The 24,646-nt window shown below is 38.3% G+C and overlaps 1 protein-coding gene across 1 annotated transcript in view; it reads left to right on the top strand.

Annotated features, from left to right (window-relative positions):
* PDZD8 (PDZ domain containing 8) overlaps positions 1-24,646 on the top strand; it is a 107,374-nt gene that overhangs the window by 58,952 nt on the left and 23,776 nt on the right. The window contains exon 3 of the mRNA XM_007964223.3: positions 778-880. Within this exon, the coding sequence (XP_007962414.1) occupies positions 778-880 (103 nt within the window). The remainder of the gene's footprint in view (positions 1-777; positions 881-24,646) is intronic.

The raw sequence follows: 24,646 nt of genomic DNA, 5'->3' as shown, positions 1-24,646 counted from the left end.
ATAATACAGAAGTTGGACACATGAGTAACCTTTTTTCTTCAGCATTAAAAACTATATTATATAATCTCATGATTGGACCTCATATATCTTTTTTAGATCTAAATATTAAATAGTAAAATTACATGATGCCAATATTCCTTGACAGTTGTTTTCAAGACAATAATAGAGATAACATTTATTGAGCACTTAGTGTTTGCTAGGCACTGTGCTAAATGCCTCGTGTACATTGCCTTTTACTCACAGCAGTTCTCAGAGGTAAGTACTATTTTTGCCCAGAGTTTCCAGAGGAGGAGGTGGGCTTAGCTTAGAGAAGTTAAATAATTTGCCTGAGGTCACATTAGTAGATGGTGTGTGTGTGTGTTTATAAGCAATTATATTGCACTTTTGTGTGTGTGTGTGTTTTACAGAGTTGATGGTATACTAGCATTATTCTGCATCTTGTTTGTTTTTAAATTCAACAGTCTGTTTTGAAGATGTATAGCTCTTGCTGCTACATATAAATATTTGGTCAATTTCTCTACCTAATGAGTAGATAACACTTTGTATTTGTTTGACTTAGCCACTGAAAAACAGCATATCCTGGAATCTCACCAAATTTAGCTTTACTTCATGTTTCCACTAGAGGGTGTATAAAATATTTGACTTAATTTTTTTTCTGTTACTAAAGCTATGATAGTAATGGAGTAATGTACTGTTTCTTGTTGTATTAATCAGAAATAAAAATTTTAATGAACATAACAGGTATGATACTCTCCCTTGTTTTGTTTTATTCTGCAGGTTACTCATTTTTGGATCCTATGACAGAGAGGCAAATGTTCATTGCACACTTGAGTTAAGCAGTAGTGTTTGGGAAGAAAAACAGAGGAGTTCTATTAAGACGGTAAAATGGATTTGTAGTGATTTATATCTGTATAAAGTTCTATTTTATAAGCATGCGTTTATTACTATTTCTATATTCCCAGAGTTATTTTTGGTCATGTGCAAATAGCTATGAACAGTTCTTATTTATTTGTCTTGTTACAATACAACTACACTGATAAAGTAAATCACATGAAACTATAGTTAGTATTCATGTTACCTGCATAAGAAACCTAATCTGACTAGCGTTCCTTTCAGAACGTTTAGATTGCTTCAATTATAAAATTAGAAGGAACTAATTTTACACCTTCAAGTACATGTGAAATCAGAGTATTCATTATTCATTCATTGGACAGATATTTTATGAGCACTTACTTTGTGGTGGGAACTGTTTTAGATTGAAGAGAAACTGTTCAAGACAATAAAAGCCCCTATTCTTGTGATACTAACATGGGGTAGATTTGTGGTGTGGGGATTGGAAGAGGGAGGAGGTGATCTACGTTTTATAGGGTAAAGATAGAACTCAGTAACAAATGGTAAACAGAAAAAGTGAACGAAGCTATTCCCAAAGATTCACAGGTGCTGTGAAGAAAATAGGCATATGACAGAGAAATTGTAAGTTATGATAAAGGAGAATCTTTACATCTGTTGATAATAGGACTCTAAAGAGATGACACTGGAGCAGGCTTACCAGAGAAAATAGAGGACACCCAGTTAAATCTAAATTTCAGATAAACAGTGAATAATGATTTTAGTAGAAGCATGTAACCAGTACTACGGGTTTAACAGTCGAAATCCTGCTAAGTCTTTAATGGATAACTATGTAGTATTTTTATGGATATTCCTTTGACTTTTAAATTGTTTCTGATTTATTTATGTATTAACTGTTGTGAACATCCTTATATAAAAATTAGGCAGTATGAAATTATTTTGGAAGAAAGAGGGTAATTGATCAGAATGGAGAAGGAGAGACAAGTAAAACTGGAAAGGGAGGATGGTTGGCCCACAGAGTTTGGATTTATGAAAGCAGTGGGGAGCTGTTGAAGATTTTGAGCATGGTAATGACATGGTCAAAATAGAGGTTTCATGGAAGGTTTCCCCTTTCTTTGGTGGCTGTTCTTGCCCCAACCTTCTTTAAGTTATATCTCAAACAATTTGAAGCAATTCCTCAGAAGAATGAAGGAAGTAGCATTAGAATTTGTTTTGAAATACATAACTACCTGAAGAAGCATTATTGTTTTGTCCAGCTAAATTTTTGCCTTTACTTTGACTTGGTCATAACTTGCCATTGCTGTTGGCGTTTTCAATATCCTTTATTATATTTGCAAAGATATGAGATTAGACAGTTCTAATATTTTATAGCGAAAGTTGTTAAGACTTTAATCTTGTCATTATTTTAGATCTTAGCATATGTCATAAGTAGTTTTGAGGAAAGAATTCTAGGTTATTAATTATATCTGATGTTGAAAATGTCAGCAACAGTGTCTATAGGCATTAAATTATGAATGTCTGAATTTAATATTCCTAGGGAGGAGAATTATTATGTTCTTTAAGACAACATAAAACATCAGGGAGTAGGATTCGATAATTTGTAATACATTACAAATATGAGTAGAAACTAGAACATCATTAAAAACAATTACGCTAAATTATTTGATGAGTTTAGGATGCTATCTTTGTGTAAATACAATCTAGGTTTAAAACAGTATTTAATGTTGAAATTTGTTCAGTGAAGTTAGTCACTAATTATAATGAATATGCAGAACAAAAGAAACTTAATTCCTGTCATACTTTTAATGTGCCTTGAGTTTTTAAAGGAGTATAACACTGTAATCTAGGAACATAGCTTCCTCCTTCATCTTCCTTAGCATGTGATTTTTGCCCTCATGGTTGCAAGATGTCTAATGCATCCTTAGGATTTTACCTTTCAAGAAAAAGGGTGTGGTCCAAAGCTGGCCAAAAGCACATGTCAGCCATGTTCTTTTTAAAACTTTCCTGGAAGTTCCTCCCAGGGATTTCCACTTATATCTCATCGGCCAGAAGTGAGTCATATGGCCTCCTCAGCAGCAAGAAAGTACAGTATGAGAAGCCATTTTAATTTTTCTGCCTTTTTAGAAGTGGAAGGCAAGGGAGAAACAGGAGTTATAAATGGCTTTTATGTAGCCAGTCCACAAGAAAACAACTCAAATCTATTTGATGACCTTTTGATTTTTTTTTTTTTTTTTTAGAGGCAGTCTCGCTCTGTCACCCAGGCTAGAGTGCAGTGGCACAATCACGGCTCACTGCAGCCTCCAGCTCCTGGGATCAAGTTATCCTCCCACATCAGCTTCCACCTCCCGAGTAGCTGGGACTGCAGGTGTGCACCACTACACTCATCTATTTATTTTTATTTTTTAATTTTCGTTAAAGACAGGGTCTTTCTGTCTTAGCCAGGCTGATCTTGAACTCCTGTCCTCAAGTAGTCCTCCCACTTTAGCCTCCCAAAGTGCTGGGATTAAAGGGACTAGCTGTCACACCTGGCCATGACTTGTTATTTTTAAGGGAATTTTTAATAAATTGGGATATAAGGGAGAAATTACAAAGAATAATTTAGCAAATAGCCTACATAAAGCCCATTTTAGAAATACCTTATTAGAAATCCAAGAAAAGTTTGGAGCAAAGTCACTCAGACCAGTGCCCTGCTTAGCTCATTCGTACAATAAAAGAACTCACAGGATAAATTAGGTACCTTGTGGTTGTGTTTGTTCTTTGAAAATAGTAAAGATTCCTCTTGAGAATCCTATGAGCCAAGATAGCTGAGGTATAAGTAAATTAGATATTAGGCTTAAACAAAAATTAGGGGATTATCTTACAAGAGATGACAGAGAAAATACTAAAAATTTCTTTACCACACCAGAAAGAGACAGTGCAATTTGTGATTTATTTCGGGTCCATTGCAGTATTCAGGTTTGGTGATCATACTTTGCTTAACTTTCATCAAGAAAGAAATTTAAGGAGTTTCAGATTTTAAAAAGTTTCAGGCCATGATATTTTAGTAATAAACTATAAAAACGATCTATAAATATCTGTAGAATGTATAGTGCTTACAAACAAAATTCACAATGAATTAATGTGACATACATTAAAGCACATGTGAATCATTATTATGTGCCTGGTTAGCGCCACAGAACACATAAATGTCACATTAGCACACATTGTTTGAAAGAGAGAGATCCTAAGTTTTACCCTCCCAGAATTGGAGTTTTCTTGCCACTGACCACCCAGTTGCTTTACCCCTAGTTCCAGACACAAAATAGATTATTGTTTTTGTTTTTGAGGCAGAGTCTAGCTCTGTCACCTAGACTGGAGTGCAGTGGTGCAGTCTCAACTCACTGCAACCTCTGCCTCCCGGAGCAATTCTCCTGCCTCAGCCTCCTGAGTAGCTGGGACTACGGGCGTACACCACTGCACCCAGCTAATTGTCGTATCTTTAGTAGAGATGGGGTTTTGCCATGTTGGCCAGGTTGGTCTCGAACTCCTGGTCTCAGGTGATCCACCTGCCTCGGCCCCCCACAGTGTTTGAATTATGGGCATAAGCCACTGTGCCCAACCTCAGACACAAAATAGATTATTAATAAAAATTTTGTTCTCTTTCCCTCTCTCTCCCTATTTTAGCTAGTCTGCCTGTGCCTTCTGTATCGTCTCTTCATCATTTATCCACACTGACTTACTTGATTCTTCAAATAGGTTGTTCTTTTCCAACTCTATTCTTCCAACTTGGAATGTTTGAGGCCACTGGGAAAAGAGAAGGCACCATAGAAATGGGCTCTGGGACTTCTGAATCTGGCAATTCTGGTGTAGAGGAAAAGCCAGTAGGGGCTAGTACAAACACCCACCTATTCTTTCATTCTGAATAAAAGCATATAAAGAGTTCTGATTTTTAGAAATAAGCTTTTATGTACATTTTCTGATGCTAACCCTACTCTCCATCTTCCTTCAACCTACCACACTCTGCATTCAGGTACTTGACAGCAGTTGCCTTTCATAAGAGACCAAGTATTTCGTTTTGCAATTAGAGACACGAGGTTGAAAATCCAAACAATATTGGTATATAAATGTGTTACTATCAGAAAGGAAAGATGAATATGAATTTTTTCCTGTTTTGAAATGGAGAGGAAATTATACAAGAAGCTTTTGGGTCTCCTTATTTAGAGTAGATGGGCAGAAAAGAGAACAATCATTTGTTCAGTATAAATAAAAGAGTAGAAATACTTCATACCTTTTGTAGCCCAGTATGCAGGTACCGGAGAGAACTGTGGTTAAAGGCATTAGGAGATGACATGCTACTTCAGATCTACCTAAAAAGCAAGAAGTGATGCATCCCTGAAAAAGCATTCAGCTAACAGTTGGGGAGAATCTGTAAGTGATATATGGGAGTTCTTAATCAGAACAGTGTATTCTTTCTGAGTGTTTCATGGTATTAACTGGCAACCATTATAAGAAGGGCTTTAGATAGGTCAGCCTTATCTAAAATTGGGAAGCCTGAAGAATTCACCTCCTAGATTTTGGACTTTTTCTTTCTGTTTGACTTGAATGGTATTTTTTCTTCTCTTTAGAAAAGAAAGCTATTGTTTTCTCGTCAAAGCCTAATCTGATAAGGTAAATCATGATATCAAGCTCCCATCAATTTTTAAACATACCCATACAATTAAAGAGATATTTGAGGAGATGATACCTATTTTCTAAGACCTGCCAGGGTAAGAAACAAGATATGCAAGCAAAAAATCTAACATATGTAGCACTTTAGAATCTATGAAATAGTTTTCCCATATATAAAGAGCTAAAGTCTTCTGACTATTAGATCTCTACTTGTTTGATTAAATCCCACTACCTCTAACAAAAACTGGACTCTGAATGGTATTCAAAAAATTAGTGATGATAATGGAATCATTTTAGAACAGAGTTAAGAAGAGATCTGAAAGTATGGGGAGATGGGATTTGAATACAAGGGCCTTCAAAATACGATCAGCCATGTTCACTTGCGTAAGATTAAGCCTGATTCAGAGACAGTCTGGCTTATTATAGAGCCCAGTGAGTCTTTGTTTACTTCCAGAGTAATGATTAGGGCAGTTGAATACAGGAAAGACTTAGTGTAAAGGAAAAGTAATCAGTTGGGAGAGAAAACAGTATTTAGGGAAATCATTCCTATCTAATATGAAGATGCTAAAGGAGCATATAGAAGAAATGAAAACAGTAAATGCATTTTCAACTTTCAGAAAGCTTTTGATGAAGATCCATACCAAAGTTTCCCAACATCTAATTCCTAGGAGACTATTTTGTCACAATTAGATCTGGCTTAAAGATGTGAGAAACAGGGTAAGGATGATCAGGTATAAGTGTCCTGAATGATTGAGTCCGAGACTTTGATCAGTTTTCATAAATGATTTAAAACAGCATTAATAGAAATATAATATGTGGCTCCTACGTAATTTTAGATTTTCTAGTGGACACGTAAAAAACAAGCAGGTGAAATTAATTTTAGTAATGTTTTATTTGACCCATATATCCCAAATCTGGTCATTTTGACATGTAATCAACATAAAAATCAATGAGATATTTTACTTTCTTTCCTTACACAAAGTCTTTGAAATCTGGTATATATTTTATAATTATAGCGTAGGTTAAATTTCAGCTACATTCCAAGTGCTAAGAAGTTGCATGTGACTAGTGGGTACCATATTGGACAGCACAGATCTAGAAGAAGGAATGTACAGTATAATCTTCAGATTTACACATGGCACTAAGCTGAGAAGTGCCAAGTTAAGAGGTGAAATATGAAAGAAGAGCTCTCAGGACAAGTATGTAAGAAAGAAATCCAAACTCTACTTTAAAATATGAGATCTAGGTTTCTTAAAAGAAGTAGTCAATATGTCACTGTGCTTCCAAAACAAGAAATTTGACTTTTCATGAGCGATGTCACAAAATGAAATCTTTTTATATACTTATTTTAAAACTGTGAAATTCTCTGGGAATAAATTATTTGTGCATTTATGGTTGCTATAATACAAGGAATTTAAAACAGAACTGGATAGGGCAAGAACAAATAATTAAAATTAATATGGAAATGAGACAACCATATAATGATAAATGGATGGGAAAAAAAATTAGTGTTCTTCAGCCAAAAAGACAAAGGTGGGTAAATGACTAATAGAAGCATATAAGTACAAAAAGTAAACAATAAGGATAATCAGCAACTTTACTGGAACTAAATCTGTGGAGCAATGAAGATAAATCTCATGTTCCTGATGATAATCAAATGATTCTTGCTAAAATAATACTTAAAAGGTCTCCGATAATCCAGCATGCTAAACACTTGCTGGTAGACTTCACAGAGCGCAAACATGCTGTATTGTATTTATGCTATGTATCCTGCACCTGGTAGAATTTCTGGCTTGTTGCAGTTTAGTGAATGCCCTGGGAGGAAAAGGGGAGGATGAACTTTTGAGATACAAATCTGATTTTATCAGTTGCCTGCCTCAGTGGTTTCTGATTGCATATTGTAGGATGACAAATTCCAGCCCTCACAGGCCTGGTCCCTATCTATTTCTCCAGCCCTCCGTTCTCCCCTGCCATTCTCCAGTTTAACCACACTGGCCATCTTTCACTCCTCCATACTTGCCATACTCTCTGTCCTCTACACGGCCATGGTACATGTACACCCTTCCCCCAACTCATTTCTTCCCATACAAACCTTGGTTAACCCATACGTCAGATCTGTGCTTGTGTTAGACCTTAGCTTGTTTGCCCTCAGATACATTCTTGGTCCCTTCCCTGCTGTATGCCATGAGAGGGCTGACCTTTGCAGGCTGTATTTCAGCTAGGTTTGACCAATGTAAAGCACCGATGGGAAATGGGACTGAACTCGGAAAGCCAGAGTTTTCTTCCTCTTCCCCTCTGCATTGGACAATGTGTCTGACAGCCATTCTTTCTCCTTCGTGGTGCCATGCTTCTGGCAGGACAGGCCCACCATACTTCCAGCTTCTGCTTGATACTGTAGTCTCTGGCCTCTACTAATACCAACTCTTCCTCCCCACCCCTCTTCCTTCCAGCCAAAGGTTGATAGTAATTTCTTGGAACTGTTACTCGTATCTGAGTTTCCTCACTGTCTCCTGTTTGGTACTCAGTTCTTCTGTCACCAAGTAGCCATCCTCTGGTTTAAAGGCCTTCCATATTAAATACTCAGTTTTCTGTTTTCTTAGAGCCTATTAATAAAACAGTAATCATCATTTCCTCTGGAAACCTTTCCTAACTATCATGAAACTCCTTGGTAATGCTTATCACAGTTGGGATTTTGCATTTATATTTCTATGATAATGTGATCAGTATTGTCTCCACCAATCTTCCGTATCAGCATGTACCATGATTGTTTTGCTCATAGCACGTGGCATTCAGTGGGTATTCAGTAAATGTTTTTGGTATGACTAAGGCTGGCTGTCTGACCATGAGCCTTCATTCAACCTCAACCCTTCTTCCAGACCTTCAAAGTTTTAGCGTGACTTTTAGTCACACTTCTGTTTCCTTTCCATCTTCAAGACTATTCCTGATGTATGTTTTAACCAAATAAAAATGTTGAGGGTAAAGAACTCCACAAAATGAGAGATTTATTGCTCAATATTAATTTTGTGAAAAGCCTGATTTTTAGAGTGAGGATTTTCGTTTACAGATGTGGTGCTAATAGTATTTTATTTCTGGCGTTACTGAAAACATCAAAAACGTTTCTTACTCTGTGTACAGTTTAATGTAGCCTAAATAAAATGTCTAGGTATAATCTAAAATTTTACTTGCCGTACTTCCCTTCAGTTTTGGAGAGTTTTAGAAGTCTTGCTGAATGAAATTGAATGCATCTGCAAAGTCCAGCTGTATCATGTATTGTTGAATGTACATACAAAGAGTATAAAAGAGCTTCCTAAAGAACTGTGATCTCAAGTAAGAACATTTGAGACAGACAAACTTACAAATAATGTTAGGCCAGATGTCTCAGAGTTGGCATTTGGTGTGTTTTTTAAGGCCAGATGCCTTGCAGATAGCATTTTGGCACTCCTATTTAACCATTTGCCATTTACAGTCTTAATCTTATCAAAAGGAAGAGAAAGATTAAAGCAAATAAAGCCTTTTTCAAAATGTCAGTTTTTATGAAAACTCAGGTTTAGTTCAGTTTGATAATACTTGTGAATACAGTAGGGATCAATGAAATTTTAACCATATATAATGTTCTATAGTTTGGCTTCTTTAAATAAACTAAATGCCTTTGAGCTTTAAAAGTAAATCCTATGGAACATTTCTTCTCTTAAAGTTCATCTTGATTAAAAATAAGGGATGTAGTTCTCTGTCTTAGATTTTCTAAGTATGTTTACTATGATTCTAAGATGCTGGGAAAAGAATAGGAAGTTACGTTAAAATATACAAACATAAACTCTCCATATCAAATCAGTGGAAGGCACTATGAGTATGAGAACAGGAAACTGAATATGAGGTGTTAAGGCCTTGTATCATCTTTCCCTTCAAGGAAAATAAGTAGTAGGGAAATAAGATCAACAGTACTATGAGTATCAGTAGTACTGTGAGGTTCCAGTGAGAGAGAAGTAACATTCTTTTGGGAAAACAAGAAAAGAATGTATTAAGGCAGTGACATTTGAACCAAACCTCATAGTATATATAGGATTTTGAGATGGCAGAGAGGCCATTTCAAGAAGAGGACATAACAAAATCCCCAGTTAAGAGTGAGACTATTTGAGTATCTTTGAGATAGAGTGAGTTGTTCAAGTTGGCTAAAGAATATGGTAGCATAGGAAGTTATGCAAAACAAGAATAAAAAGAATGGACCACATTATAGAGTACTTTAAATACCACACTAAGAAGTTTGGCTGTTACTTTCCAAGACTGTTGGACCTCTGGAGGCTTTTAGAATGCAAGTGATATCAGAATCTTTCTTCAGGCAGACTTAGAGTTGGATTTGAGTCTCAGCTAGGCCACTTTTTCCAACATGACCTTAGTCAAGAGTCCCCAAACCCATTTCATCCACAAGTACTTTATTCTATAAAATGGGACTGATGCTTCATATGGTTGTATGAGGGTTAATTGAGATTATATATATTAAAATGTCTAGCACAGTATTTAGCACATAGTCGTCAATAATATGTTTATTGAATCTGGCAGCAGTGGATAAAATCAAGGATGATTTGATAGGGTAAAGGCCTGAAAAAGAAGAGGTGAAGGGTAATGAAAGTCTGAACTAGAAAGGTAGCAATGGAAATGGAAAATAGAGTCTGTGTGGCTTGGATACCACTGGGAATGGAGGGGGTTTTGGAGTGAGCAAGGAAGTCAGAAAGATGAGCTATGAGGAGGGAGAAGGAAAAGGAGAAAGAGGATCTCATTCTGTACAAGCTGTTTGAGGTATAGTGACTATCAAAGGCCAGGCTAGAGATGGAATGTTTTTCGTGTAGATATGTTTTTTGGTTTTTTGTTTTTTTTTTTTAAATTTTCACTGCTGTTATTTCAACTTCTAGTATTTTAACTAGTAAGTTGAATGCTTTATTTGGGGTTTATGCTATGTTTTTAAGCTCTCTTTTTTAATATATAGGATAAAGAAAAGCAAAGTAGTTTCACAGTATTGTAGTAAGAATCTAAATTTTTTTTTTTTTAAAGAGCAAGTTAAAGGAGGTAACAGTCATAAAATTTAAACATTATTTTTAGGTTCTGTTTCTCAGAATCCTGCAGTTTACTGTGATTCAAATAAACCTGATTCACACAGTCCATACATTCTCACTAGCTAAAACATCCTTTTCAGGGCACAGTAGCACCTTCCTGTAAAAATCCACTTAGCCAAATAACTGATTTTCTGAGCCATACACGGTTGCAGAACTAGGACATAAACACTTTAGGAAAGTATTAGAGAGATGGGAAATACTTTAGAAAAGTATATGAGAGATCTGGCAGTAGCATTCAACTCCCTATCCACATATATTCAGTCCAGTGGTAGTCAGCAATTACAATGTTTCTGCAATTTTTCTGTGCCAGTCACAGTTTTAAGATTTTACATGCATTAACCATTTAATCCTCATTTAATAATACCATGATAATAGGCACTATTATTATCTCAACTTTATATATGAGGAAATTGAGATACAAGGACAGAAGTAATTTATCCAAATCACCCAGCTTGCTGGCAGTAAAAACAGTCTGCAAACCTAGGCAGTATGATTCCACAGCTGATGTTCTTAACTGGTACTATATCATTTCCACAAATCGTGTCCTATAGGCCTGGGTTCAGATCTAGCTTTTTCCACTCTAGCTCTGTGACTATGAGCAAGGTATTTCATAATCTCTACGGTAGAGGTAATAGTAACTGCCTTATAGGATGTAAAGGTTAAATATATGTAAAACACTTAGTGTAATACCTGGCACTTAATATCTATTATTATTGAACTTGACCTGATTGACCTCTTTTGTTCCTGTGGTTTTAGTGGATATATTTTGTATGTCCTTATAAGTCCCCTACACATACTCTCTTTTATTTTATTTATTTATTTTTTCTTGTACAAGTTTATAAGACCCTTTTAAATCCTTCCTGTAACAATGTGAGGAGGGCAGGGAGAGTATCCTCCTCAGTCATGAGATAGTGTTGTTGTTGTTGTTGAAGATTGTGTTCTCAAATAATGACTTGAGAATATCAGCAAGTTTATTAAGAGCTGTTATAAGGAGGATGGAGATCAATAGCTGCTGCCCATCTCAACTGAGGATAAAATATGGGCAAACATTTATATTTCATCAGGAGTATTTAAGATAAGAGATTAAGAACTTTTTAGGAATAAAGAATATTAATATCATAGCATGGGTGTTAGTGCTTCCAGATATTTGTAATTAATAACAGAAAGTTTTAAAACCTTTAGGAAGTAGTTCATGATACTACACTGTTTGAGATCTCTAGCTTTCACCTGTTTGCATTTTCTTTAAATGTAAAGTTCTATAATGTACTAAATGAAGGTACTTTAAAATGAATAAGCTAAAAGTAAAACTAGGTTAAAATTTTTGTTTTCGCCTTCAAACAGGTAAGTGGAAAGGGGTGGCAACAGCAACACTTAATTTGTGTGTCTTGTTAAACCTGTCTTTGTAGTATTTTCATAGGTTATATATTTCTCAACTTAAATATTGAACATGAGTAGAGTTTAAAGTCAATTTGGGAACAGCTGTGTTTCCCATTTGTAAGCATGTTGGTTTACATTGATATTGGATTGTACTAGAGAAATAGGTGGTTATATTTGAAAGTTGTTTATATATAAACAATGTACCCTATGCTGGAAGAGATAAGGATGTTTTATTAACCACTGTAAATAAGACTACTTCTGGATAATTCATTGTATTTTTTAAAAGTATTTTTATTTATTTTTAAAGTATTTTTAAAGAATTATCTGGTAATTCTTAGAGTATGGACAGATTACTTTTTTCCTAAATGAATGATGTGTGAATTATCTTTTGTAAGTTGATCAATACTGAGAGTGTTGTCAGAAGTTTAAGTAGGAAGCCATTGAGCAAAAGGAAGTATGAAGCAGATTTTTAATTTTTCTGATGATACACTGATTTGTGTGCAGAAACTTGCATATTTTAACAAAATCAACCTGTGTAAGATAAGTTATATATGTTTAGAAATTGGTATGGGCAATTTTCCCCCATTTAAAAAAAATTAGACACCTATAAAGAAGACTACAAAAGTCAACCATAATTCCACTACCCAGAGAGATCACTGTTATAACTTTTTAGAAAAACTTTATAAATATACACATACACCCATTATTCACATACAAATATGCTTGTGTGTTCTTAAAGCATAAGTAGCCAACAGGCAATCGTTTACTACTTATGTAAGTAATCCCTTGGTCAAAGATTATGCAAAAATAAAAGGCTATTGATTCATATTTCAAATAATATTTCAGCTGGAATAAGGTCTGTAGATTAGATAATAATAGTATCCCAATGTTAGCTTTCTAACTCTGGTAATTGTACCGTGGTTATGTGAGAGAATGTCCTTGTTAGGAAATACACACTTAAGTAATTAGAAGTTAATGACATCATATGTGTAACTTATTTTCAAATAGTTCAGAAAAATAATATGCAGAGAGAAACAAATGTGGCAAAATGTTAATAATCAGAAAATCTGGGTTTAGGATAAATGAGAATTCTTTACTGGTTTTGCAGCGTTTCTGTAAGGTTGAAATTATTTCAAGATAAAAAAGTTATTTAAAAAAACTTATTTATTAAAAAAAAACAAAAAAACAAAAAACCCTATCTGTACCTAAGGCTCTCACACTTCCTTAGTAAGATGTAAGTCACCTGCAGAAGTAGAGTGATATTATTTAACAGAGGAATTAAAAAAGACAAGAGCATTCTACTCTATTGTTCATCTGACAACCTCGGCCTTTGCATGTTTTTTTTTTTGTTTTTTTTTTTTGTTTTGAGACGGAGTCTTGCTCTGTCGCCCAGGCTGGAGTGCAGTGGCCGGATCTCAGCTCACTGCAAGCTCCGCCTCCCGGGTTCACGCCATTCTCCTGCCTCAGCCTCCCGAGTAGCTGGGACTATAGGCGCCTGCCACCTCGCCCGGCTAGTTTTTTGTATTTTTTTAGTAGAGACGGGGTTTCACCGTGTTAGCCAGGATGGTCTCGATCTCCTGACCTCGTGATCCACCCGTCTCGGCCTCCCAAAGTGCTGGGATTACAGGCTTGAGCCACCGCGCCCGGCGGCCTTTGCATGTTTTTCTGAACTTTTACTGGAATGGTTTTATAAAATTTAAATTTATTTCCAATCAAAACATCAATCATTTTAAAAGAGAGAGAAAAGAAGAAACCTTAAGTATATTGCAAGGTAATCAGTAGGATGTAATTATTTTCCTAACAGCCTTTTGAACCTGAGCAGAGGATCATTTTTATTCCTTAGATCTCTTAGATTGATTATATTTGTATAATACAGTTTACTTTTTCATATTATACTTCTAAATCTTTGTTGTCTCGTAGATGAGGTGACCAATGGATGCATTCCTGATTTACCATCCAGTTGCTTTAGAAACCAAGTTATCCAATGGCCAAGCTGGCATTCTATTTTGAAGACTGAGGGGGGGTCACTTGTATTTTCATCCAGAAAGAAATATGAGCGGAGATAACAGAAGTACCTGTACCTAGATTGCGCCAGATGTTTATGCCAACAGTTTCATTTAATGTTGAAAACAACCCAGTGTGGTAGATATCAGGTGTCACCGTTGTATGGTTAAGACTCTCAGGGGCTAAATCACTTGCCTAAGGTGACAAAACTAGTAAATGTTAGAGCCAGAACTCAAACCCAACTCTTAGAACAAAGCCATGCTAGATGACATTGAAGTTTTTCTTCAAAAACTAATTTTAAATCTGCCCTAGTTCTTATGAGAGGTTGACTTCAGCGGCTTCTTAGCTTTCCATTAAATGTTAATTTCTGAAAATGTAGGCATTATACAAGTTGAGCATTCCAAATCCAAAAATCTGAAACGCTCTGAAATCTGAAACTTCTTCTCACCGACATGACACTTAAAGGAAATGCTCATTGGAATATTTCAGATTTCAGATTTCCAGATTTGGGGTCTTCAACATGTGAAATAATTTAGGATTCATTCCTTGTACTATTCAAATGAACCCATTTAAGAATTTCTCTCTCTCTCTCTCTCTCTTTCTCTTTCTCTCTCTCTCTATATATATATGTGTATGTGTGTGTGTGTTTGTGTATATATGTGTGTTTATGTTTGTTTTGTTTTGTTTTTTGTTTTTGAGACAGAGTCTTGCTCTGTTGCCCAGGCTGGAGTGCAGTGGTGTAATCTCTGCTCACTGCATCCTCTTGCCTCCCGGGTTCAAGCAGTTCTCGTGCCTTAGCCTCCCAAGTAGGTGGGATTATGGTCACATGCCACCATGCTGGCTAATTTTTGTATTTTTAGTAGAGACAGGGTTTCATTATGTTGGCCAGGCTGGTCTCGAACTCCTGACCTCAGGTGATCTGCCCACCTCGGCCTCCCAAAATGCTGGGATTACAGGCATGAGCCACCACGCCCAGCCAAGAATATTTTTTAAAATATACAGTTGATGCCCTATATCTGAGAGTTCTGCATCTTTGTATTCTATCAACAGCTGATGAAAAATACAGTATTTGTCAGATACAGAACCCACAGACATGGATGACTTTTTGTATCTATGAGTTCCACAGGACTGACTGTAAGACTTGAGCATCAGCAGACCCAGTGTCCACAGGGGTCCTGGAATCAGTTTTCTACAGATACTGTATTAGTCTGTTTTCACACTGCTGATAAAGACATACCTGAAACTGGGAACAAAAAGAGGTTTATTTGGTCTTACAATTCCACATGACTGGGGAGGCCTCAGAATCATGGCAAGAGGTGAAAGGCACTTCTTACATGGCGGCAGCAAGAGAAAAATGAGGAAGAAGCAAAAGAAGAAACCCCTGATAAACCCATCAGATCTCTTGAGACAATTCGCTATCATGAGAATAGCATGGGAAAGACCAGCCCCCATGATTCAATTACCTCCCCCTGGGTCCCTCCCACAACACATGGGAATTCTTGGAGATACAATTCAAGATGAGAATTGGGTGGAGGCACAGCCAAACCATATCATTCGCCCCTGGCCCCTCCAAATCTCATGTCCTCACGTTTCAAAACCAATCATGCCTTCCCAACAGTCCCCCAAAAGTCTTAACTCATTTCAGCATTAACCCAAAAGCCCACAATCCAAAGTCTCATCTGAGACAAGGCAAGTCCCTTCCACCTATGAGCCTGTAAAATCAAAAGCAAGCTAGTTACTTCCTAGATACAATGGGGGTACAGGTATTGGGTAAACACAGCCATTCCAAATAAGAGAAGTTGGCCAAAACAAAGGGTTACAGGGCCCATGCAAGTCCGAAATCCAGAAGGGCAGTCAAATTTTAAAGCTCCAAAATGATTTCCTTTGACTCCAGGTCTCACATCCAGGTCACACTGATGCAAGAACTGGGTTCCCATGGTCTTAGCTCCACCCCTGTGGCTTTACAGGGTACAGTCTCCCTCCCAGCTGTTTTCACAGGCTGGCATTGAGTGTCTAAAGCTTTTCCAGGCTTATGGTACAAGCTGTCGGTGGATCTACCGTTCTGAGGTCTGGAGGATGGTGGCCCTCTTCTCACAGCTCCACTAGGCAGTGCCCCAGTAGAGACTCTGTGTGGTGGACTCTGACCCCACATTTCCCTTTGACACTGCCCTAGCAGAGGTTCTCCATGAGGGCCCCAACCCTGCAATCAACTTTTGCCTGGGCATCTAGGCATTTCCTTATGTTTTATGAAATCTAGGCGCACGTTCTCAAACCTCGATTCTTGACATCTATGCACCCACAGGCTCAACAAGGCTTGGGGGCTTCCACCCTCTAAAGCCACAGCCCAAGCTATACGATGGCCTCTTTTAGCCACAGCTGGAGTGCCTGAGACACAGGGCACCAAGTCCCTAGGCTACACACAGCAAAGGGACCCTGTACCCAGCCCACGAAACCGTTTTTTCTTCCTGGGCCTCTAGGCATGTGATGGGAGGGGCTGCCTTGAAGGTCTCAATATGGCTTGGAGACATTTTTCCCATGGTCTTGGGATTTAACATTAGGCTCCTTGCTACTTATGCAAATTGCTGCAGCCGGCTTGAATTTCTCCCCAGAGAATGGGTTTTTCTTTCTGACGCATAGTCAGGCTGCAAATTTTCCAAACTTTTATTCTCTGCTTCCCTAATGAAACCAAATGTTTTTAACAGCACCCAGGTCACCTCTTGAATGCTTTGCTGCTTAGAAATTTCTTTTACCAGATACCCTAAATCATCTTTCTCAAGTTCAAAGTTCCACAGATCTCCAGGGCAGGGGTAAAATGCCGCCAGTCTCTTTGCTAAAATATAAGAAGAGTCATCTTTACTCTAGTTCCCAGCAAGTTCCTCATCTCCATCTGAGACCACGTAGGCCTGGACCTTATTGTCCATGTCGCTGTCAGCATTTTGGGCAAAGCCATTCGACAAGTTTCTAGGAAGTTCCAAACTTTCCCACATTTTCTTGTCTTCTTTTGAGCCCTCCAAACTGTTCCAGCCTCTGCCTGTTACCCAGTTCCAAAGTCGCTTCCACATTTTCAGGTATCTTTGCAGCAACGCCCCACTCTACTGGTACCAACTTACTATGTTAGTCCATTTTCATGCTTCTGATAAAGACATACCTGAGACTGGGCGTTTTACAAAAGAAAGAGGTTTAATGGGACTTACAGTTCCACATGGCTGGGGAGGCCTCAGAATCATGGCGGGAGGCAAAAGGCACTTCTTACATGGCAGCAGCAAGAGAAAAATGAGGAAGAAGCAAAAGCAGAAACCCCTGATAAACCCATCGGATCTCATGAGACTTAATTCACTATCACGAGAATAGCACAGGAAAGACTGGCCCTCATGATTCAGTTACATCCCCCTGGGTCCCTCCCACAACACATGGGAATTCTGGGAGATACAATTCATGCTGAGATTTGGGTGGGGACACAGCCAAACCGTATCAGATACCAAGGCACAACTGTATATATAATTTTTGTCATAATTGAGATACAGCATTTCTCTTTAGTTGATAGATTCTTTTCCATTTATCTGGCTTATGAGTTTAAGAACTTTTCTGATTTTATACCTTTATGAATTGTTTAAATATAGTGACAGGTCTTTTGAAAAGTTTTGTGGAAGTTGATAGTAATTTTTATGCCGAGAGATAAAAACAAGGCATTTGCCATATGTCTGTTGCAAAGAGTTATACTTACTTTGAAAAAGATGGTGTGATTGTGTGCATCCAAATTGTGAATCCTCTTTGCTGGTAAGACAGTTTCAAAGATGACACCTGGTAAATGTGGTATCTCCTTTTTTTTCTGTTAAAGTGATGGAACTAAGTGGAAAATGATTGAGAATATAGTGGGTTCCTTGGAACAAGGTATGTCGTTTCCAAGTAGTTGAGGGTCCCATGAAGTATTTCAGTTTATATCTTTTGTGCTGTTAAAACTGCCTGGCTTAGAAGTAAATTAGATTGATACCAGAAGGACCCTTCAGAAGCTCAGTGTTTTATTTCTTTTCATGTGTTTTCTTTGTTTTATTCTAGAACCTAGAAATTGTTTTATTAACTTTTCAGAATTACAGTTTACTGAAATATGCTTTATAAACAGAAATTGAGTAATAGTACTCTAGTTCTAACTTAGTCACTTCTAAATTGAACCAAATGTTACTTGAGTTACCTTAGACTCAAGGGTGTTTGTGGGGGCTGTCAGGGGAGGTAGAGAAGCAGGTATGAGAGGAAAAAGGGAGGGAGGAGAGAACGAAAATGAACAAGAACATATGTGTGTCTCTTTCTGTTTAGCCTAATACTAATGGAGTTAGTTGGGATCATCAATTATGGTTGTGATTTTTAAAGGTGATGGTTGGTATAATAGGAAATTTAGCCCTAGATATTCAACAGCTTTCTTGCTCCTTCTAATTGGGATGGACAGTAAGCTGGTAGTCCCTCACCTGGCAGTAAATTGTGTCCTTTAACCATAAACAAATTAATCTGACATCTGGTATTTACTGAAATAACCAGAGTTGCTCATTCAGAAAATGTAACCAAAGTTACATTTCTAACACATTTTCTGCCAAGTATGTTGTACATAGAAGTTCACCTTGTAAACAGCTGAGTAACTTATTTAATATAAAAATCGTTTTAGTTTTAGAAATCTTGACCTCTCAATTGTAATTGAAAATTTGGAAATAATTCTCTGATACTTTAATCATAATGGCCCAGGTTCCTGATATTCAGAATTCAATTGCCAAGTGCCAAAAGCAAGCCAAACAAAGGTGATTTGTACACTGGTCCCTCAAAAATGATGATTTTTTTGGCCAGGCGCAGTGGCTCACACCTGTAATCCCAGCACTTTGGGAGGCTGAGGTGGGCGGATTACTTGAGGCCAATTCAAGACCAGCCTGGCCAACATGGTGAAACCCTGTCTCTACTAAAAATACAAAAATTAGCCAGGCGTGGTGGCATGTGCCTGTAATCCCAGCTACTCTGATGGCTGAGGTATGAGAATTCTTTGAACCTGGGAGGCGGAGGTTGCAGTGAGCCAAGATTGTGCCACTGCACTCCAGCCTAGATGACAGAGCATGACTGCCTCAAAAAAGGAAAAAAAAAAAATGATTTTTAGTCACTGCCTTAGTCCCTTTGGACTGCTGTAACAAAAATAACAAACGGAGTGGCTCGTAAACAACAGAAATGTATTCCTCACAGTTTGGGAGGCTGGGAAGTCCAAGATCAGGGCACCAGCAGATTCACTGTCTGCTGGCTTCTTGATTCATAGCTGGCTATCTTTTCCCTATGTCATCACGTGGCAGAAGGCACAAGGGTGTTCTCTCAGGCTTCTTTTATAAGGGTACTAATAAAAGAGGGCTCCACCCTCATGACCTAATCATCTCCTGAAGACCCCATCTCCTAACACAATCATGTTGGGGGGGTTGGGATTTCACATATAAATTGGTAGAAGGTTGGGGATGGGGGAACACATATATTCAGTTCATAGCAGTCGCCTTTGGAAGATTTGTAGCATGTAGAGTTTTGGTTCCTTCTACCAAAGGAGCTTTTTTATATTCTCATGAGCAGAAGGACTAAATTTTATAAACTTAAGAGACTTTGTGACAGAAATGTTTGGATGCTACATTATAGAATGGCTTTTGAAGACCATTTTAAAATTTGAATAATCCCAGAATATTCAGAGTATTTGATTGGCATCAACAAATATTTTTACTTTCAGACATGTTTTCCAAAACTTTGATTTCTATAAGCAAATTTTTTAAGAGTCTGTGTACTTATTAGTCTAATTCTACTCCTGCTTATTTAGGATGTTTATCCAGCCAGAGGGCCATGAAACAAAAATATTGCATTTTTCTGGAATAATAGGAATTAGGAAGCCAGAACAAACCCTAACTGGTGGCAACTTTTTAAAATGAGGCAAAAGCAGGACAAATTTTTTTAACCTGTGAGAAAACAGGTGAAATTAGAGAACTGGCCTGGTACTGAAAAGAGACCTGCAGGAGGAGAGGGTAGAGGTGTTGATTTGAGAGAAACATGGTGGGGTTTCTCATATAACCTGTGCTAACATGTAGGTTCCCTGGCCAGTCTACAAAAACCCATGTAATAGCTGAAAGAAGAGATGGTTCCATTATTTTTAAAATGTGGGCAACAAGATCACTGCCCACAAGTGCAATAGTAATTGAATAAAACAGGAGTCCTGCACTGAGTAAGAAATATCTTCCTCAAAGTTCTATAAACCCCCAAAAGATCACACAGCAATCGATCCAAACCAAGAAGAAATCTTTGAATTCCAGATAAAGAATTCAGGGGGCTGATTATTAAGCTATTCAAGGAGATACCAAAGAAAGGTGAAAATCAACTAAAAGAAATTCTTCCTCAAGGTTCCCCTCTTCTACAGCCAGATGCCCTTCGTCCACCATCTTTTATCACCATGCTTCTCAAAAAAGAACCCTCCTGCAGTAAACTTTCTTGTTATAGCGCCTCAGATCCTTTCCCTCATCTTGCCTTTAGATTACCTGATGGCTATGTGCCTAGGTAATGATCTTTTTGCAAAGAATTACCCAGGTGTTCTTTGAACTTCTTTTATTTGGATGCCTAAATCTCTAGCAAGGCCAGGGAAGTTTTCCTCAGTTATTCCCTCAAATAAGTTTTCCAGACTTGTAGATTTCTCTTCTTCCTCAGGGACACCAGTGATTTGTAGGTTTTTCCATTCAACATAATACCAAATTTCTTAGAAGCTTTGTTTATTTGTTTTATTCTTTTTTCTTCGTCTTTTTCTGATCGGATTAATTCAAAAGCCTTGTCTTCCAGCTCTGAAGTTCTTTCTTCTACTTGTTGTAGTCTGTTGTTGAACCTTTCCACTGCATTTTGTATTTATCTAAGTGTGTCTTTCATTTCCAGAAATTGTGGTTGCCTTTTCTTTATGATACCTATCTCTCTGGAGAATTTTTCATCCATATCCTATTTTTTTTTTTTTTCTAATTTCTTTTAGTTGATTTTCACCTTTCTTTGGTATTCCTTGAATAGCTTAATATCAACCTCAATTCTTTATCTGGCAATTCAGAGATTTCTTCTTGGTTTGGATCTATTGCTGGTGTGATCTTTTGGGGGTGTTATGGAACCCTCTTTTGTCATATCACCAGAATTACTTTTCTGGTTCCTTCTCATTTGGGTAGACTAATTGAGAGGTCTGAAACTCTTGTCCGATGGGGCGATCCTTTGATTTGGCACTCTCCTCCTTCCCCAAGGGGGATTGTTGGGGCTTCCTGAAGCTGGACTGCAGTGATTGTTATTGCTCTTCTGAGTCTAGCCACCTGGTGGGGCTACCAGGCTCCAAGCTAGTGCTGGGGGATGTCTGCAAAGAATCCAGTGATGTAATCCATCTTTAGGTCTCCCAGCCATGGATACCAGCACCTGCTCTGGGAGAGGTGGCAGAAAAGTAAAGTAGACTCTGTAAGAGTCCTTGGTTGTAGGTATGTTTAGTGTGCTAGCTTTCTTGAATGCTGGTTATGCTAGCAATGAAGTTGTCACTTGGACACCCTCAGGACCTCTGGTTAGCCAGGATGTTGCAGACAGTGGAATTAGGTATTGTCTTCTCCTTCTTGGGATCAGGGTTATTCTGTCCTGGGTTGCTGTAATGGCCTGAGTTGGTTGGCCTCCAGCCAGGAAGTGGCACTTTCAGGACAGCGTCAGCTTTGGTACTAGTAGGTGGCTCCATCCAAGCCTTGTGCTGAGATGGCCAGGGTAAGTATTTTGGTTTCTCCAGTGATGGGTGGGGCCATAAAGTTCCCAAGAGTTTCTGTGTTTGTGTTTGGCTACCAGGGTGGGTAGGGAAATACTATCAGATGGGTTTGGTTTAGGTAAATCTGGGCTCAGACTCTCCTTGGGTGGGGCTTGCCACAGCCACTGTAGGGGGCAGGTGGTGGTTCTCAGGCCAATGGGATTATGTTCCAGAGGGGATCTTCACTGCCTCTACTGTGTTATATAGTTTGCCAGGGAAGTGGCAGATAGTCAGTAGTGAGAGGCTTCACCCAGCTCTCAGGCAGTTGGCGAAGCCAGTCTCACTCCTGTAATGCCCTGCTCAAACCTTGCCACAGGCCGTGAGCTACCCTGCTACGGCTTTTGGACCTCACCCCTCCCCATCTGCCCACTGGGTCAGTGGGGGCTCATGTGTTCTGCCCTCGCTTACTCACTTGTATCCACAGCAGCTCCTGCTTGTCCTCCAGACTCTTAAGAAAATTTGTGCCCGGTTGAACCCACTACGAATTTCAGTTGAGAGCTTCCTTTGCCCCATGACCCCTCCCCAGTTCATCTAGCTGCCTTCCCTGAGCGACCCTGTGAGATATAGTCACAGATGGCTTCCTGGGGCTCAAGCTGGAGACTGAGATTGCTTTCAAGGCACTTCCCACTGCTACTTGTACTTTTATATTTCTCATGACTTCCTAAACCCATTTCAGCCCTAGGGAAGGTTAAATCCTTCTCCTGTCATCTGGATTTTCAGATTCCCCAGTAGGGATGTGTGTTCCGAGGTAGGTTTTCCCCCCTCACACTTTGAGAACTCATAGTTTTTTACCTGCTTTGAGGAATTTGCAGTGGCGTGCCCACTTCTTTCAAAGGATCTGTGAACTCTTTCGGTTTTGCCGGTTCGTTCCCGTGGTGGTTCTTGAAGCAAAAGATCACAGTGTGAGTCTCTTCACGCTGTTTTGTCCATGCATATGGGAGCTACATGTTAGCCCTGTCTCCTATCCACCATCTTCCAACTAGTGCATTTCCTTCCATTGCTTTTCTTCCTTAGTAGCTTTGCTAAAGGTTTTGTTAAACATGTGTTTCTTAGGTCAACATTAGTGATTTTTCTAAGTGGAAAATAATTACCACTATTTCCACTTAGAAGACAGACCGTTACAGAATAATACACTGATATTTCTGAATATCATGGACATCTTTTTTAAAATTGTAATAGAGTGAGAATTCTCTTAGAATAGGTATTGGTTTACAGTATGGGCCAGGACTGTGAATGGTTATCTCCATTTAAAGCCTGCTGTAAAAGTTCAGTGTTAGGCTGGGCGTCGTGGCTCACGTCTCTCTCTAATCCCAGCACTTGAGAGGCCAAGGCAGGCGGATCGCTTGAGCCCAGGAATTTGAAACCAACCTGGGCAACATAGGGATACCCTGTCTCTCCAAAAACTACAAAAAAATTAGCCAGGCATGGTGGCACATGCCTGCATTCCCAGCTACTCAGGAGGCTGAGGTGAAAGGATGGCTTGAGCCCAGGAGGCAGAGCTTGCAGTGAGCCAGGATTATACCACTACACTCCAGCCTGGGCAATAAAGCAAGACTTTGTCACACACATACACACACACACACACACACACACACGGAAAAATCAATTTTATATTTTTATCTTGTACATACATGTGCTGATTATTGTGTCTTATGTCACATTTCTTTCTTCCCTGCCCCACAACCCTACAAAAAAACAAAAAAAGCTAGAACTAGTTATCATTATGTCTTTTTCAGAAAACCAGCTGATGGAAGAATGTTCAAAATATACCTGTCACAGTAATTTAGGATCTTCACTTAGTGATCTTTTTACTTTCGGATTTGGGGGTTTTACTCAATGTTAGAACTGTGTGTAGGAAAGAACAGTTTGTAAAATAAATGACTTATATTGATGTTATTTAAATATAACTTGTTCTTCTCTATTACATAAAATTATGTCCATGTTAGGAAGGGATTTAAAAATCAGTATTTTTTCCCCCAGGAGAAAATGTGCCTCAGCTGGGTCTACAAAGGGCTGAAAGGATGTCAGAGTGTGAGAGCTCTTAAAGACTATCCTGATGTTGTTAGTAAATTGCTGTCTACAAGAGAGATGCACATACGGCTAGAATTTTTTAACCTGTGACTGACATTATTGGTGAAGTTAAATGCAGGCTGTCTGTAATCTTGTAGGTATTGACCCCTGTGATTCAACTCATGTAATTGCTGTTAGCATGTGTCAGCAATTCTTTTTCTTTTCCTTTCTTTTTGAAATGGTGTCACTCTGTTACCCAGGCTGGCCTCGAACTCTTGGGCTCAGCCATTCCTCCCACCTCAGCCTCCCAAGCAGCTGGGACTATAGGCATGTGCCACCATACCTGGCTTGTCGGCAATTGTTGACAATTGATAAAAACTTTTTTATGTTGTAGAAACAGTATTTCTCTTCCCACAGAAATCTTCTTGATTTCAACAAAATTGAAGCCTATTGGTACAAGATAAACCACAGAAAGTACAACCTACCTTTATAATGTATTTGTAATATATATATAGCACTTTGAGCTTAATGAGATATTGAATATAATGTATTTGTGTCTTTAACACAATGCCTGGTAAGCTAGAACATGTTAGAGAGAAACAGATACTCACTAAAGTTAAGCCAAAAAAAGGTACTTATTCTAAGGATATTAGGTTGTTTCCTGGACCCCAAGGGCAGGCAAGCATCAGGGCCACTATTCATGGTTGTGTGGGTTAGCCTCTGCACAACTTTAAGCAGTAGTACAGCCAGGCCTTAGAAACAATCTAGAATGAGAAACTAAACCACTGTTAGGCTAGTCCCTCTGTTTCCTCTCTGCTCCTGGCTGTTTGTGTGCTTTATTCTTCACTCTGGAGAC

The sequence above is a fragment of the Chlorocebus sabaeus genome, chromosome 9, assembly GCF_047675955.1.
Source record: "Chlorocebus sabaeus isolate Y175 chromosome 9, mChlSab1.0.hap1, whole genome shotgun sequence".
In the NCBI taxonomy this organism is placed as follows: domain Eukaryota; kingdom Metazoa; phylum Chordata; class Mammalia; order Primates; family Cercopithecidae; genus Chlorocebus; species Chlorocebus sabaeus.
Note: the sequence above shows the minus strand (reverse complement) of the source record. Positions and strands in the feature narration are given on the sequence as shown.